At 43.4% G+C, this 16,864-nt stretch overlaps 1 protein-coding gene across 1 annotated transcript in view; it reads right to left on the bottom strand.

Annotated features, from left to right (window-relative positions):
• Positions 1-6,964: 6,964 nt before the first annotated feature.
• Positions 6,965-16,864, bottom strand: part of LOC121556012 (myosin heavy chain, fast skeletal muscle-like) — a 41,255-nt gene continuing 31,355 nt past the window's right edge. Inside the window, exons 29-39 of the mRNA XM_041869881.2 lie at positions 14,525-14,708; positions 14,225-14,390; positions 13,799-13,923; positions 13,319-13,627; positions 12,894-13,097; positions 12,621-12,746; positions 9,516-9,686; positions 9,116-9,220; positions 8,927-9,022; positions 7,286-7,417; positions 6,965-7,079 (exon numbers count right to left, since the gene is read on the bottom strand). Coding sequence (XP_041725815.2) covers positions 7,059-7,079; positions 7,286-7,417; positions 8,927-9,022; positions 9,116-9,220; positions 9,516-9,686; positions 12,621-12,746; positions 12,894-13,097; positions 13,319-13,627; positions 13,799-13,923; positions 14,225-14,390; positions 14,525-14,708 — 1,639 coding nt within the window. The 3' untranslated portion in view covers positions 6,965-7,058. The remainder of the gene's footprint in view (positions 7,080-7,285; positions 7,418-8,926; positions 9,023-9,115; positions 9,221-9,515; positions 9,687-12,620; positions 12,747-12,893; positions 13,098-13,318; positions 13,628-13,798; positions 13,924-14,224; positions 14,391-14,524; positions 14,709-16,864) is intronic.

Here is a 16,864-nt window from a genome sequence, read left to right as displayed (position 1 = left end):
TACTCCATTTCATTTTATATATGTATACTTTGTGGGGAAATTCTGTGTGCTTTTGTTTGAGTTACAAAACATGACTCTCTCACACTCACTCACACACCCATATTAGACCCAATGTAAATACATTGGAATAACTTTTTTTATTTATGTATGCTCCATTTTATTTGAGGAAAATGTCTGCAATAAAGTACATTCACAGTTAAAGCAACAGTTTGGTTTATTGGATATTTCTCTGAATAAAATGGGTGCCCAAAAGGAAGTCGGCAGACATGCAACCCTCTGGGAGTGTGTTCAGGTGTTGGCATCTGGAGCTGAAACATGGAGAGATGAGGAGGGAGGGGAGGAAGAGTGCAGCTTAAAGGTTTATCATTAATAATTGACACAATTCTATAATTAATACATATTAGAATAATAATCCATAATAGAGTGACCAATAGTTACTGTATTGGGATTGTTTAGTGCAGGGGTGTCAAACATACGGCCCGCGGGCCGGATCAGGCCCGCAAACGGGTTTAATCCGGCCCGCGAGATGATTAAAAAAAAATAAAAAAATAAAAAATATTTTTTTATTTATTTTTTTAAGTATAAAAATGCGCTGCAATTTTTCAATAAAATAAACTGCTGTTCCAATTGGGTCCACTGGATGGCGCAATAGCAATTGTGTTAAGCAAGCGAACTGTTTATACCGGGGCAGAGCAAGTAGGTCAAGCACGTGCAGCCAATGAGCTACTTTGTTTTGCCCGCGATATTTATTACGGCTTCTACTTTTAACATTATGTGCTTTGGCACCCTCATTGCCCCAATATGTCTCTGTCAAAAAAGAGAAAAGTGGACGCAGAGTGCAGTGTGTTCCAAGAAAAATGGTCATCCTATTTAATCACGGAATTGAATGGGAAAGCTGTGTGTTTGGTGTGTTCAGAGCATGTTGCAGTGCTGAAAGAATATAACCTTCGTCGCCACTATGTGAGTATTCATGCCGACAAATATGACAACTTTCAAGGACAGCGGAGATGAGAGAAGGTGAATGAACTGTTGGCGGGTCTGAAGAAACAGCAGTCTGTGTTTACTCACAGCCGAGACATCAGTGACGCTGCAGTGAAAGCTAGCTACCTCATTGCTAATGAAATTGCAGTGGCTTCAAAACCATTTAGTGAGGGTGAATTTGTAAAAACATGCATGATGAAGGCAGCGGAGATTGTGTGCCCTGAAAAGCGGCAGGCTTTTGCAAATATCAGCCTGACAAGAAACACAGTTGCAGACAGGATTTCCGATCTTTCAGTGGATTTGGACAGCCAGTTGAAGCAAAAAGTAAAGTCATTTATTGCGTTTTCGGTTGCAATTGATGAAAGCACGGACTGGCCATTTTTTCATCCGCGGAGTTGATGACACATTGACCGTCACCGAGGAGTTCGTGGAGTTGGTGCCGATGACAGATACAACGACAGCAGCTGATATTTTTACCGCACTCGTCGGTGCGCTGGACAGGGTCGGAGTGGACTGGTCCCGCACTGTCAGCCTGGCTACAGATGGTGCGCCCTCAATGATCGGGAAAAAAGCAGGCGTTGTGACAAAGTTCAGAGAGAAAGTGCAATCTGCAAATGGAGGACGTGATTTTTTGACTTTTCACTGTATTTTGCACCAGGAGGCTTTGTGTTGCAAGTCATTAAAGATGGATAACATCATGAAGGTGGTCATCCAAACTGTTAACTTCATCCGATCCAGAAGCCTGAATCACCGTCAGTTTGAAAGCCTTCTCAGAGAGAAAGACCACATATATGGCCTGCCATACCACACTGAGGTAAGATGGTTAAGCCGAGGTGCTGTGCTGAGGCGTTTCTTTGATTTACGAGAAGAAATTGAACAGTTCATGGAAGAAAAGGGCAAACCAGTGTTAGAATTTCATTCCGCAGAATGGATGCCGGACCTTGCATTTATGGTGGATGTTACAGAGCACCTGAATAACTTGAACAAACAGCTGCAAGGGCGCAACAAAGTTGTCACGCAGTATTATGACAGCATACGTTCTTTCAAGTTGAAGCTGTCATTGTGGGAGACACAACTTGCCGGTGGTGATGCAGCTCACTTCCCCTGTCTGAAAAATGTGTGCGCGACCCAACATGTGGCAGACATGATGCGGTTCAAAGATAAAATAACGGACTGTTACGGGAGTTTGAGCAACGCTTTCAGATTTATGTTGATATGTTTTTATGTTGATGTGCTATTGTTTTTAATTGATTTTATTTTATTTGTATATTTAACCTATTCTTGACTCTGTGGTTCTTGCACTTGTTTGGGGAACAGGATTTCATTCTTTTTATCTACATTTCTGCCTGAGAAATGACACCCTGATATAGTTCTGTGATCTGTGATATACTTCTGTGAATCACTGAGGCATTGTGTGTTTGTGTGTTCTTTGTCCTCAGAACTTTCAAATAACTTGAGGTGTTTTATGATTAATAGTGATGTTGTGCTTTTGGACACTGTCCTCAGGCTCCAGCTTTATGTTTATATGTTTGTATGTTGATGTGCTATTGTTTTTAATTGATTTTATTTTATTTGTATATTTAACCTATTCTTGACTCTGTGGTTCTTGCACTTGTTTGGGGAACAGGATTTCATTATTTTTATCTACATTTCTGCCTGAGAAATGACACCCTGATATAGTTCTGTGATCTGTGAAACAGTTCTGTTAATCACTGAGGCATTGTGTGTTTGTGTGTTCTTTTTCTTTAGAATTTTCAAATAAACTTGACGTGTTTTATGATTAATAGTGATGTTGTGCTTGTACTATTTTGGACACACTGTCCTCAGGCTCCAGCTTTATGTTGTATGTTGATCGTATTAAAACAAAGAAAACAATCTGAAGTTGTTGTTTTTAAGTTATATATACCATGATTTTTCCGGTCCGGCCCACTTGGGAATAGATTTTCCTCCATGTGGCCCCTGAGCTAAAATGAGTTTGACACCCCTGGTTTAGTGTTTTAATTACTCAACAAGTAGTGCCCCAAGGTGGGATCCAACCGGCAGTAGAAAGATCAAATAAGGTCACCAAAATGTCCGTTATGACGACCCACGTCTGGCTCCCGCATGAGACCGGGGTTCATTTCCCCAATGGAGAGGGTTGAACATGTTGAAATGATCCTCTCTCCTGTGTTGGGTTTCTCAATTGGTCCTGATTATTAGAGATGTTGAAGATTGGCTGGTCTAGGTCCTATGTGCCCTGTTTGCCCCTCGTGGGTAACATAACTTAGTCCCCTTACCTACCCTCCAGTAACCTCTTCTAGCCTGGGTGTTATAGTGCCCTCTATTGTGGTCTGGGATCATTGTCCACCCAGCACATCAGTATAGGGGGGAAATGCTGGATGCACCAGTTGAGCAGGAGGCTGGGCTGACCATCTGGAAGGACCCCATCAAGGCCTTTTGAATGTCTTGGACTGTGCTCTCGTCTTCACAGCAGGTTTATTGTGTTGGCATATCTGCCAACATTTCCACACAGCTTCATTCTGGCACCAATGCCACTGTTATTAGACAGAAGATATGAAGTTGGTCTTTTTATGGGAACTCCATGCAGACTAAGAGTTTATGACATTCAAGTTACACTGAACATAAATATAAATGCAACATGTAAAGTGTTACCAGAAATGTTTCATCCATACTCACAAAAAGCTTATTTCTCTCTAATTGTGTGCACAAATTAGTTTTTATCCCTGTTAGTGAGCATTTCTCCTATGCCAAGATAATCCACCCACCTGACAGGTGTGTCATATCAAGAAGCTGATTAAACAGCATGATCATCACACAGGTGCACCTTGTCCTGGGACAATAAAAGGCCAATCTAAAATGTGCAGTTTTGTCACACAATACAATGCCACAGATGTCTCAAGTTTTGAGGGAGTGCAATTGGCATGCTGGCTGGAAGAATGTCCACCAGAGCTGTTGCCAGATAATTGAATGTTCATTTCTCTACCATAAGCTGCCTCCAAAGTTGTTTTAGAGAATTTGACAGTACGTCCAACCGGCCTCACAACCACATGAATGGCGTTGTGTGGGCGAGCGTTTTGCTGATGTCAACGTTGTGAACAGAGTGCCCCATGGTGGTGTTGGGGTTATGGTATGGGCAGGCATAAGCTATGGACAACAAACACAATTGCATTTTATCGATGGCAATTTGAATGCACAGAGATACCGTGACGAGATCCTGAGGCCCATTGTCGTGCCATGCATCCGCCGCCATCACCTCATGTTTCAGCATGATAATGCATGGCCCCATGTCTCAAGGATTCCTGGAAGCTGAAAATGTCCCAGTTCTTCCATGGCCTGCATACTCACCAGACATGTCACCCATTGAGCATGTTTGGGATGCTGTGGATTAACATGTATGACAGTGCATTCCAGTTCCCACCAATATCCAGCTACTTCGCACAGCCATTGAAGAGGAGTGGGACAACATTCCACAGGCCACAATCAACAGGCTGATCAACTCTATATGAAGGAGATGTGTCGCGCTGCATGAGGCAAATGGTGGTCACACCAGATACTGACTGGTTTTCTGATCCACGCCCCTACAATTTTTTTAAGGTATCTGTGACCAACAGATGCATATCTGTATTCCCAGTCATGTGAAATCTATAGATTAGGGCCTAAAGCATTTATTTCAATTGACTGATTTCCTTATATGAACTTTAACTCAATGAAATCTTAGAAATTGTTGCATGTTGTGTTTATATTTTTGTTCAGTATATTTTAATGTGCAAAGATCTTGCATGATATACGATCTGCATTTTTGTATTTGAGGGACATGTTTCTCTAAGCTCCAAACTTACTCTGGTTGGGGATTGATATACTGATAATTGCCAGATGTCGTTAAGCAGTTGAGTAAACTATCATTATAAAACTTTAATTGCATATATTTGACATATTTTGGCAGGGCCTTGGGAGGATCGGACAGGAACATTTAATCCAATTCATCTTAAGGCTGCTTTAATGACACTGGCCTCGGTTCATCCAGATCTTATTTTCTAGGTCTCATATCTTGCTGTAGCTCTATTATGGGGCCAATGTCAGCAACGTGAGGACATCCTGGTCCACTAATAAGGTCAAAATGGGTGTCAGAATCAAATCAAATCAAATCAAATTTTATTGGTCACATGCGCCGAATACAACAAGTGCAGACATTACAGTGAAATGCTTACTTACAGCCCTTAACCAACAGTGCGTTTATTTTAAACAAAAAAGTAAGAATAAAACAACAACAAAAAAAAAAAAAGTGTTGAGAAAAACAAAGAGCAGAAGTAAAATAAAGTGACAGTAGGGAGGCTATATATACAGGGGGGTAACGGTTGCAGAGTCAATGTGCGGGGGCACCACGACTAGTTGAGGTAGTTGAGGTAATATGTACATGTGGGTAGAGTTAAAGTGACTATGCATAAATACTTAACAGAGTAGCAGCAGCGTAAAAAGGATGGGGTGGGGGGCAGTGCAAATAGTCCGGGTAGCCATGATTAGCTGTTCAGGAGTCTTATGGCTTGTGGGTAGAAGCTGTTGAGAAGTCTTTTGGACCTAGACTTGGCACTCCGGTACCGCTTGCCGTGCGGTAGCAGAGAGAACAGTCTATGACTAGGGTGGCTGGAGTCTTTGACAATTTTGAGGGCCTTCCTCTGACACCGCCTGGTATAGAGGTCTTGGATGGCAGGGAGCTTTTGCCCCAGTGATGTACTGGGCCGTCGCACTACCCTCTGTAGTGCCTTGCGGTCAGAGGCCAAGCAGTTGCCATACCAGGCGGTGATGCAACCAGTCAGGATGCTCTCGATGGTGCAGCAGAAGAACCTGGGTTTCAGAAATACGTGGCGAAAATATAACTTGGTTCCATTTGAGACGCTTGGTTCCAGCATGTTCCATCTCTCCCATCTCCTCATATGGTTTTGGTTCCAGCATGTTCCATCTCTCCCATCTCCTCATTGGGTTTACATGAGCCTATAAACCCATGTGGTGCTTGAAAGATGAATGAGGAGAGATTAATCAAAGATGCATGTCAAGTAAAATAACAATCCAATGTTCATCTCCCAGGACAAATTGATTAGAAACAGCTACCTAGCTATATGTTCATGGGGTTGTTATTGGTACTTGTTTGGTGTTGTTTGGTGTTGTTTGGTGTTGTTTGGTGTTGTTTGGTGTTGTTTGGTGTTGTTTGGTGTTGTTTGGTGTTGTTTGGTGTTGTTGGGGGTTGTTTGGTGTTGTTGGGGGTGTTGGGGGTTGTTGGGGGTTGTTTCGTGTTGTTTGGTGTTGTTGGGGGTTGTTGGGGGGTTGTTGGGGGTTGTTTGGTGTTGTTGGGGGTTGTTGGGGTTGTTTGGTGTTGTTTGGTGTTGTTGGGGGTTGTTGGGGGTTGTTGGGTGTTGTTGGGGGTTGTTGGGGTTGTTTGGTGTTGTTTGGTGTTGTTTGGTGTTGTTGGGGGTTTTGGGGGTTGTTGGGGGTTGTTGGGGTTGTTTGGTGTTGTTGGGGGTTGTTGGGGGGTTGTTGGGGGTTGTTTGGTGTTGTTTGGTGTTGTTGATGGTTGTTTGGTGTTGTTGGGGGTTGTTGGGGGTTGTTGGGGGTGATTAGTAGGACCCTTCTGGCTGAAGGTTCTAAATGTAATAATGCTCTGGTATTGACATGAACAAAGAGCTCCACTAACTCCCTAACCCTAAATCCAGAGCTCCACTACCTCCAGCCTCATCCCTCAGCGGTTTACCCCAGAAACAGCCTCATCCCTCAGCGGTTTACCCCAGAAACAGCCTCATCCCTCAGCGGTTTACCCCAGAAACAGCCTCATCCCTCAGCGGTTTACCCCAGAAACATGGTTGCTTTGTTGGGGTGAATGCTTTGTTGTTTTTTGGAATCCCAGATTGCTCCTTTAAATAAAGTGAAATATTTTTATGGTATGAAAAAGCTGTTTGCTGAGTAATAAGTCCACAGTCAAAAAATAAGTATATGTTGGCCAACATGTTTTTAATCAATGCTCAAAATGTCATCATAAAAGTCCTATTTTATGCAACACAGTAAGATGTTAAGAGACTTCATCTTGTTTATTCAGAAGCTTCTTTGCCCTGTAGGAAGGAAGAAGGAAACAAATGGATCAGTAATAATGAACATGCAAAATATATGAACATCAAAATAATATAATGGATCAAGCAGTGCTCAGATTGGATTTTCTATTTAGAATGTCGAAGTACCAACCTAGTTTGAATTATAGTGAAGCATAGGTGGTGTTGATGTGGTCATATTTGAACATGAGTCAGGTGTAGCTCTGTACCTTTCCAGTGTCGCGGGTCTTGGCTCTGAGTTTGTTGACCTGAGTCTCAGCGATGTCCGCACGCTCCTCAGCCTCCTCCAGCTCATGCTGAACCTTCCTGAACTTAGACATGTGCTGATTGGCTGCTTCCTCCTGGGTGAGGAAAAGCGAGGAGAGCATAACATCAGTTTCAAAGTTTGAAGATTCAGGTAGCAAATTCAGATATATATATATATTTTGTAAGTATTTAAAGTTTTTTTTTAATCGTCACATAGCAATGTACGGTATATAGGGGGCTAGATGATACAGCAGAGAAAGACAGCAATGTACGGTATATAGGGGGCTAGATGATACAGCAGAGAAAGACAGCAATGTACGGTATATAGGGGGCTAGATGATACAGCAGAGAAAGACAGCAATGTACGGTATATAGGGGGCTAGATGATACAGCAGAGAAAGACAGCAATGTACGGTATATAGGGGGCTAGATGATACAGCAGAGAAAGACAGCAATGTACGGTATATAGGGGCTAGATGATACAGCAGAGAAAGACAGCAATGTACGGTATATAGGGGGCTAGATGATACAGCAGAGAAAGACAGCAATGTACGGTATATAGGGGGCTAGATGATACAGCAGAGAAAGACAGCAATGTACGGTATATAGGGGGGCTAGATGATACAGCAGAGAAAGACAGCAATGTACGGTATATAGGGGGCTAGATGATACAGCAGAGAAAGACAGCAATGTACGGTATATAGGGGGGCTAGATGATACAGCAGAGAAAGACAGCAATGTACGGTATATAGGGGGCTAGATGATACAGCAGAGAAAGACAGCAATGTACGGTATATAGGGGGCTAGATGATACAGCAGAGAAAGACAGCAATGTACGGTATATAGGGGGCTAGATGATACAGCAGAGAAAGACAGCAATGTACGGTATATAGGGGGCTAGATGATACAGCAGAGAAAGACAGCAATGTACGGTATATAGGGGGCTAGATGATACAGCAGAGAAAGACAGCAATGTACGGTATATAGGGGGCTAGATGATACAGCAGAGAAAGTGTGTTACTGCAGTGCTACCAGTAGACCAAACCCCATAACAGCAGATTAATATGAATACTAACCCTATTCTTTAAGTAGGAAACACAGACATAGGAGGTACTCAGAAATGTCTTCAGCAATAACTTGCAATATCAACTGCCTGTTGTGCAGAAGTACTTTAAAGTTGGAATCCGTTGCAGTGAAGCTGCCACGTCCGTTATTACAACAACAAAGACGCTACTTAAAACAACAAACACTTTTTTTTTCTAAATTATATATTTTTTCCCCTTGTTTATTTCTCGTGTTAGGGTTATATATGTATTTATTAGTTATACTATTATTGACTACTGCACTGTTGGGTAGGGCTTGCAAGTTGAGCATTTCACTAACTTGCACACACAATAGATTTTATTTTAGCACAAATCTTCATACTCATCTCCTTCGTTTGATAAACAAAACAAAAATGATAACAAATGTGCCTGGGGCAACCAGTGTTGCTGTTTCACCTTTGGCGGATCTCAGCTTTAACTAAACTGTATTGACATGAAGTTAACTAGGGAAAAATATGTTTTCGAAAGCTTTCAGAGTATTTGACTAAGTCTGTGACTCACCGCTTCCTCAGCCTGCCTCTTGTAGGCCTTCATTTTCATCTGCAGCTTATCTACCAGGTCCTGAAGTCTGCCAACGTTCTTCTTATCTTCCTCAGTCTGTGGGACAAAATCAAAGAATCAATGCCTCAGTTTTATACACCAACCTGTCTGTGTTAGTGTCAAGTGTGTGAAGAAGGCACTTCCTCTTACCTGGTAAGTGAGCTCCTTGACTCTGCGCTCATACTTGCGGACTCCCTTGACCGCGTCTACACCTCTTTTCTGCTCGGCCTCCAACTCAGTCTCAAGCTCACGCACCTTTGTAGAAGACATGAACATAGGCATGTGTTTGAGGTGGTGAAATCATAAGTAACAAATCTTTGTAAAACAGAGTCTTCTACTCGGTCAAGGAGGCACAATAGTTGTCTGTTCATATGTACTTTTACAATTTTAATGGAAGGGATCTGTAATGTTAACAACAGCTTTTCCTTATCTAGGTGGGTTATTGAGAGAAAAGTCATTACACAATGCCCCTGTGTATTTTTACATGATCAAATAAATATCCAGAAATCAGTCTTTCAATCCACTCTAATCCACCCTGCTGTTAACTCACCCTGGACTCCAGTTTCTGGAGCTGCTTCTTGCCTCCCTTCATGGCCAGATTCTCAGCCTCATCCAGGCGGTGCTGCAGGTCCTTGACTGTGACCTCCAGGTTCTTCTTCATCCTCTCCAGGTGAGAGCTGGTGTCCTGCTCCTTCTTCAGCTCCTCAGCCATCATGGCCGCCTGGAATGGTAGTTTGTTTAATGTGTTTCTCTCTAGACCAGGGATTTCCAACGCTAGAGCAACGCTAGAGCAATGCTACAGCAACGCTAGAGCAACGCTACAGCAACGCTAGAACAACGCTACAGCAACGCTACAGCAACGCTAGAGCAACGCTACAGCAACGCTACAGCAACGCTAGAGCAACGCTACAGCAACGCTACAGCAACGCTAGAGCAACGCTACAGCAACGCTAGAGCAACGCTACAGCAACGCTAGAGCAACGCTACAGCAACGCTAGAGCAACGCAGTTCCTGGAGAGCTACCCTTCTGTAGGTTTTTGCTCCAACCTTAGTTGTAATTAACTGGATGCAGATAATCAACCAGCTAATTATTAGAATTTTTACCATTTTAGGACCACTATTGTTTTCACTATATATTCTACCTCTTGGTGATGTCATTCGGAAACACAACTTAAACTCTCACTGCTATGCGGACGACACACTAACCCTAACCCTACATTTCAACAAAACATGGTGAAGCTCAAAAATTGCCTACCTTGGAAGCTTGTGTTTCAGACATAAGGCAGTGAATGGCTGCATTTTTAAAACTTTAAAACTCTGACATATATGCTTGTTTTAGGTCCCAAGAAACAAAGAGATCTGCATTTTGATCTGACAATTAATATTGATGGTTGAATAGTCGTCTCAAATAAAACTGAAGGACCTCAGCGTTACTCTTGACCCTGATCTCTCTCTTGATGAACATATCAATAACTTGTCCCAGACCTGTTGTTTTCATCTCTCTCTCTCACCTGCTGTCTCATCCTCTGAATGCTCGGCTATGAAAAGCCAACTGACAACCACTGTGATTATTATTTGTCCCTGCTGGTCATCTATGAACGTTTGAACATCTTAAAGAATGATCTGGCCTTAAAGGCCATGTACTCTTATAATCTCCACCCGGCACAGCCAGAAGGGGACTGGCCACCCCTCAGAGCCTGGTTCCTCTCTAGGTTTCTTCCTAGGTTCCTGCCTTTCTAAGAGGTTTTTCCTAGCCACTGTGCATCTACATCTGCATTGCTTTGGTCTGGAGTCCAAATTGGAGATTTTTGGTTCCAACCGCCGTGGCTTTGTGAGATGCGGTGTGGGTGAACGGATGATCTCTGCATGTGTATTTCCCACCGTAAAGCATGGAGGAGGAGGTGTTATGGTGTGCGGGTGCTTTGTTGGTGACACAGTCTGTGATTTATTTAGAATTCAAGGCACACTTAACCAGCATGGCTACCACAGCATTCTGCAGTGATACGCCATCCCATCTGGTTTGGGCTTAGTGGGACAATGATCCAACACACCTCCAGGCTGTGTAAAGGCTATTTTACCAAGAAGGAGAGTGATGGAATGCCGCATCAGATGACCTGGCCTCCACAATCCCCCGACCTCAACCCAATTGAGATGGTTTGGGATGAGTCGGACGGCAGAGTGAAGGAAAAGCAGCCAACTCCTTCAAGACTGTTGGAAAAGCATTCCAGTTGAAGCTGGTTGAGAGAATGCCAAGAGTGTGCAAAGCTGTCATCAAGGCAAAGGGTGGCTATTTGAAGAATCTCAAATCTCAAATATATTTTGATTTGTTGAACACTTTTATGGTTACTTATGATTCCAAATGTGTTATTTCATAGTTTTGATGTCTTCACTAGTATTCTACAATGTAGAAAATACTAAAAATAAAGAAAAACCCTGGAATGAGTAGGTGTGTCCAAACTTTTGACTGGTACTGTGTATCTGGGGAAGGGTATAAAACAAATGTTGAACGTTTCCAAGACCACAGTGGTCTCCATCATTGGGAAATTGAAAAAATATGGAACTACCAGACTCTGCCTAGAGCTGGCCGTCCGACCAAACTGAGCAACCGGACCACTCTGACAGAACTACAGAGTTCCTTGGCTGAGATGGGAAAACCTGCCACGAGGACGTCTCAACAGCACTTCGCCAATCTGGGCTTTATGGGAGAGTGGCTAGATGGAAGCCACTACTGAGAAAAAGGCACATGACAGCACGCCTGGAGTTTGCAAAAAGGCACATGAACGACTAAGAGCATAAGGCAAAAGATTATGTGGTCTGATGACACAAAAATGGAACTCTTTGGCCTGAATGCAAACTGCTATGTCTGGAGAAAACCAGGCAAAGCTCATCACCCTTCTTCCCTACCGTGAAGCATGGTGGTGGCAGCATCATGCTATGGGGATCCTTTCAGCGGCAGGGAGACTGGTAAGTATAGAGGGAACCATGAATGGAGCAAAATACAGGCACACCTGATTCAGAGTGCAAGCGACCTTAGACTGGGGCAAAAATGTGCGCTCCAACAGGACAGTGACCACAAGCATACAGTCAAAGCAACACTGGAATGGCTTCAGAACAAACATTTGAAACTCCAGCCAAAGCCCAGACTTGAATCCCATTGAAAATCAATGGAAAAACTTTAAGTTTTCTGTTCACATCCACTCCCCATATAACTTAACAGAGCTTGAGAAAATCTGCAAGGACAATGGGAGAAAATCCCAAAATCCAGATGTGCAAAGCTGATAAAGACATACCCAAGACTAATCAAAGCTGTAATCGCTGCCAAAGGTGCTTCTACAAAGTATTGACTGTATTTCATTTATCACATTTCCAAAATTTCCTAAAAACATGTTTTCACTTTGTCATTATGGAGTTTTGTTTGTAGATTGGTGAAAAAAAATGTAATCCATTTTGAATTCAGGCTGGAACAACAACATGTGGAATAAGTCAAGGGGTACTTTCTGAAGGCAATAAATGTATTTATTAGGCTGTTAGAATCTACATTGGCTCAAACTGGGATGCCTCGAGGCTCAGCCATTCTAGTGTTAACCAGCCCAATTACCAATTACCATTGGGGACAAATCAAGTTGATGTAATTTAATAGATCATAAGGACTCACGTCAGTGATGGCCTTCTTGGCCTTCTCCTCTGCATTCCTGGCTTCCTGGACGATGTCTTCCACCTCTCCCTGCACCTGCAGCAGGTCAGTCTCCAGCTTCTTCTTGGTGTTCAGAAGGCTGGTGTTCTGTGGGAAACAAGACAATTTGTTTGACTCTCAAGAGAACTTACATGTTATAAGGCAGAAGTTATGACATTTAAAAGCAAGCACTGTCGAATATCAGGTGTGTAAATGGTATGTTTGGTTTCATAAGAAATAGATTTTGACCTGTACCTGGGAGTGTAGCAGTCCAACACGCTCGCTGGCGTCTACCAGCTCAGTCTCAGCCACTTTGCGGCCTCTCTCTGTCACCTCCAGAGCAACTCTCAGCTCCTCGATTTCAGCCACCATCAGACCGTTCCTGCGCTCCACCATGGCTGCCTGCTCCTTCATGTCCTCTGAGGCGCGGACGGCGTCATCAAGGTGCAATTGGGCATCCTGGGGTTTCGTAATGACAGGTTCATTAGGACTTGTGGAAGTAGGGGTGATAGGATCGGTGATAGAAATGTTTATTGGTAAGAATTTCCTCAATATCCCTACATTTCTACAGCATATTAGTCCAATCCATTCAATTCCTCTGTTCTATCCTTTTTTAAAGATTCACAAACAAATCCCTCCCCATGTTCAGGTTTTTGAGCCTGATGTCCCATTCCCTTTACCTTGAGCTGTCCCTGGACGTTCCTCAGCTGTTTCTGGGCCTCAGCCGCCTGGCGGTTGGCGTGGCTCAGCTGGACCTCCATCTCGTTCAGGTCTCCCTCCATCTTCTTCTTCACCCTCAGGGCGTCATTCCTGCTCCTGATCTCAGAGTCCAGGGTGCTCTGCATGGAGTCAGTCAACCTCTGGCTGTTCCTCTTGATCTGCTCCATCTCCTCGTCCTTCTCAGCCAGCTTCCTGTCCACCTCACCCTTGACCTGGTTCAGCTCCAGTTGCACACGCAGAATCTTGGATTCCTCGTGCTCCAGTGTGCCCTGGACAAGGAGAAGCAGTCAGGCGAATTGTGTTCAATACATTTGGACGTGAATAACACAAGAAATTAAATATATATGACTACAATAAACACCAATACAGGGAGCATTAGACTGTAGTTGGTATTGGCTCGTGTAACACTGCTTTTCCCATCAAACAGCTGTAGTTTGTACCTCAGCCTCCTCCAGAGCTGTCTGGATCTCAGACTTCTCTGTCTCCACAGTCTTCTTGGCCTTCTCCAGCTCATGGATGCTCTTGCCAGTCTCTCCGATCTGCTCAGTCAGGTCAGAGATCTCCTCTGCACACACAAACACAGGAGCAGTTTAGACTTGGGAGATTTTTTTGTGGATATTACCAATGCACTGAAGTTGACACTGAATCATAATAACAGATAATTCATTAACAGCACTTCATATGGTCTTGCAAATCTAATTGCCCTCCACTTCATTGGGTTGTTCGAAGGAACACCGATTACGAGCCCCAATAATATAATTTTATACTGTACATGAAAATTCAGAGATGGTGTAATAGTAATCTGGATGTAATTTTCAAAACACTAGTCAAACATGAGCAAAATAGATCTGCTGTCAGATCCTCACGTTGCAGGTTCTTGTTCTCTCTCTTCAGAGTCTCCAGATGATCCAGAGCCTCCTCGTAGGAGTTCTTCATTTTGAAGAGTTCAGTGCTCATAGAGCGAGCCTCCTTCTGAACTCCTTCCAGCTCAGCCTGGCCCTCCTCATACTTCTGCTTCCACTCTGACAGAACCTAGGGAAATCCATGGGATTTTCATTAGAACTCATTGATGGAGTTTTGAATCAGGAATATTGTACAATTACACTACAACTGATCATATAGCAGACATAAAATATCCCCCTAGGGTGAGGTTTATTCATTTTCACCTTGTCAAAGTTCCTCTGCTTCTTGTCAAGGTTGGAGGCCATTGCGTTAGCTCGCTCAACATCAATCATGAGGTCCTCCACCTCTCCCTGCAGCCTCTGCTTGGTCTTCTCCAGGGAGGCGCACTTGGCGTTAACTGCCTCGATGGTCTCCTCAGCCTCCTGCAGACGCTGGGCTAGCTTCTTCCTATTGGACAACAGAGGGTGGTTTTATAGTGAATAATTTGTTCCAAACAAATGTTACAATACTTATTGACATTTTCTCGGGAGCCCCCTACCACTAGTCTCTCTAGACATCCGGGTTGCCTCCAACAATGTTCCAATGTTCCAGGCTAACACCTCTGTACATAATAGAATGGAAGTTTAGAACTATGTCACTGCCTACATCACTACCCACTGGGCACAAACTGGTTAAATCAACATTGTTTCAACATCATTTGTCAATGTATTGTTACATGGAAAATACATTGGATTTGAAAAAAAGTTATTAACAAACAATTTTTTTGAGGGTGACAATTCAACTACAGGATTACATCAACATGGTTACATTTTCAACACTGACAAACCTTGTATAAAATATGTTGAATTTGTACCTTTGAAACAACATCAGATCTTCAACGTTATATCCTCTATCAGAAAAAAACAGTAGGCTGGGCAGCACCTCCTACTGGAGAGTTGATCTATCTACAGCTACCCTTTGGTCTCCCATCCAGTGTTTTAACCAAGCCCTGCTTGGCTTTCATATTTGTTACAGACTGTTACCAATGTGCTATCGTGAGAATGATTGTTGAGAAATCTCCACTTAATAGATTCACTGTTGCTATCAAAGTCATTCCAAAGGGTAGGTTTAACAGGGCAAATGAAATGTAACCATATTTTATCAGTCATATCATCAATGATGCAATTTAGGCCTATATAGCCTTTGAGAAGTCATCAACAGCTATTGTTTAAATTTAACCCAGGATTCAACTAAAAATAGACATATAGGCCTAGGGTTTCAAGCTTTGGTTGCTTTCAAATGGAATCTGCAAGTTAGCAAAATAATATGTTGGATTCATGTCTCCAACTCAAGTCTCTCAACCAAAAATCTAAGTTAAAGAATGACTAAATCAAATCCTTTAAAGTTTGATTTAGACCTATTAATTAACTTTGATTTTTGGTTGAAATGGAGACATGAATCCAACATTTCAATTATTAATTTGTAGACAAACTGGAATTCAAGCCAGACACACTTCAATATTACTTTTGTAAGACAGCCTAACATGAAGCTAGTAACTATCTTACAAACTAATGTAACAGTATTTATTCAACCTTACAATGATCCCATCCACGGCCACGTTTTGAGGTTACTGTAACAATAAATGTCTTCTTATGTAATCACAGAAAGCGTTCAGGGTCGCAGGTCTGTGGAAATCTTCACAATTGCTATAATAATTTGCACAGAATCTCAAACGGCATTGATCACTTTACATTTACATATTAGACATTTAGCAGACGCTGTCACGGATTCTGCCGAGGCTGCTCCCCCTCCTGGTACGAGCAGGCGTCGGGCGGTCGCCGCCCGGAGTACTAGCTGCCACCGATCTATGTTTCTGTGTGTGATTGCTTTTGTCTGTCTGTCACACCTGTGTCCTATTGTGTATTCATCACCTGTCCTATAAGTTCCGTCTTTTTTCTTGGTAGGATTGTGTGTTGTTGTTCGCCTGTCTTTGTGCTGCGTGTTTTGCTTCTTGTTTGTTATTCTAGTGTTTTTACGCTTGTTGCGTAAATGCTCGCCTCTTATTGTTGGAGGTCGTTTGTTTACCGTTTCCTTTTGGGAATTGTTGAGTAAACTCTGTTGGACTGAGCCTCGGTGTCCTGCGCCTGACTTCCACCACACATACACCTCACCTCATGACAGAACAACACACCATCTCCATGGAGTCAGCAGGAACAGCGGCGATACCCGATTCCCTGGAGGACCGGATTAATTACCAGGACGCGCATGATCCGGCAACTCGGGGTCGCCATGGACGAGGTGTCCAACAGACTGCGCCGGTTGATGAATCGAGGTGCCCACGCCTTCTCACACCATCCCAGCACCAACGGCCAGTTCTCCTCTCTCAGCACCGGAACCCAGTGGCATTCGGCTCTCGCTCCCGAGGGCATATGACGGTTCTGCAGCCGGGTGTCAGGGCTTTCTCCTACAGGTAGAACTTTACCTTGCCACCATACACCCGGCGCCCTCGGGATACGAGAGCGTCTCCGCCCTCATCTCCTGTCTCTCCGGGAAAGCGTTGGAGTGGGCCAACGCCGAATGGAGGGGAATAGACGCCGCCACCATCACCTACGCGGAGTTTTCCC

This window comes from Coregonus clupeaformis, unplaced genomic scaffold (genome assembly GCF_020615455.1).
Source record: "Coregonus clupeaformis isolate EN_2021a unplaced genomic scaffold, ASM2061545v1 scaf0476, whole genome shotgun sequence".
Taxonomy (NCBI): Eukaryota; Metazoa; Chordata; class Actinopteri; order Salmoniformes; family Salmonidae; genus Coregonus; species Coregonus clupeaformis.
Note: the sequence above shows the minus strand (reverse complement) of the source record. Positions and strands in the feature narration are given on the sequence as shown.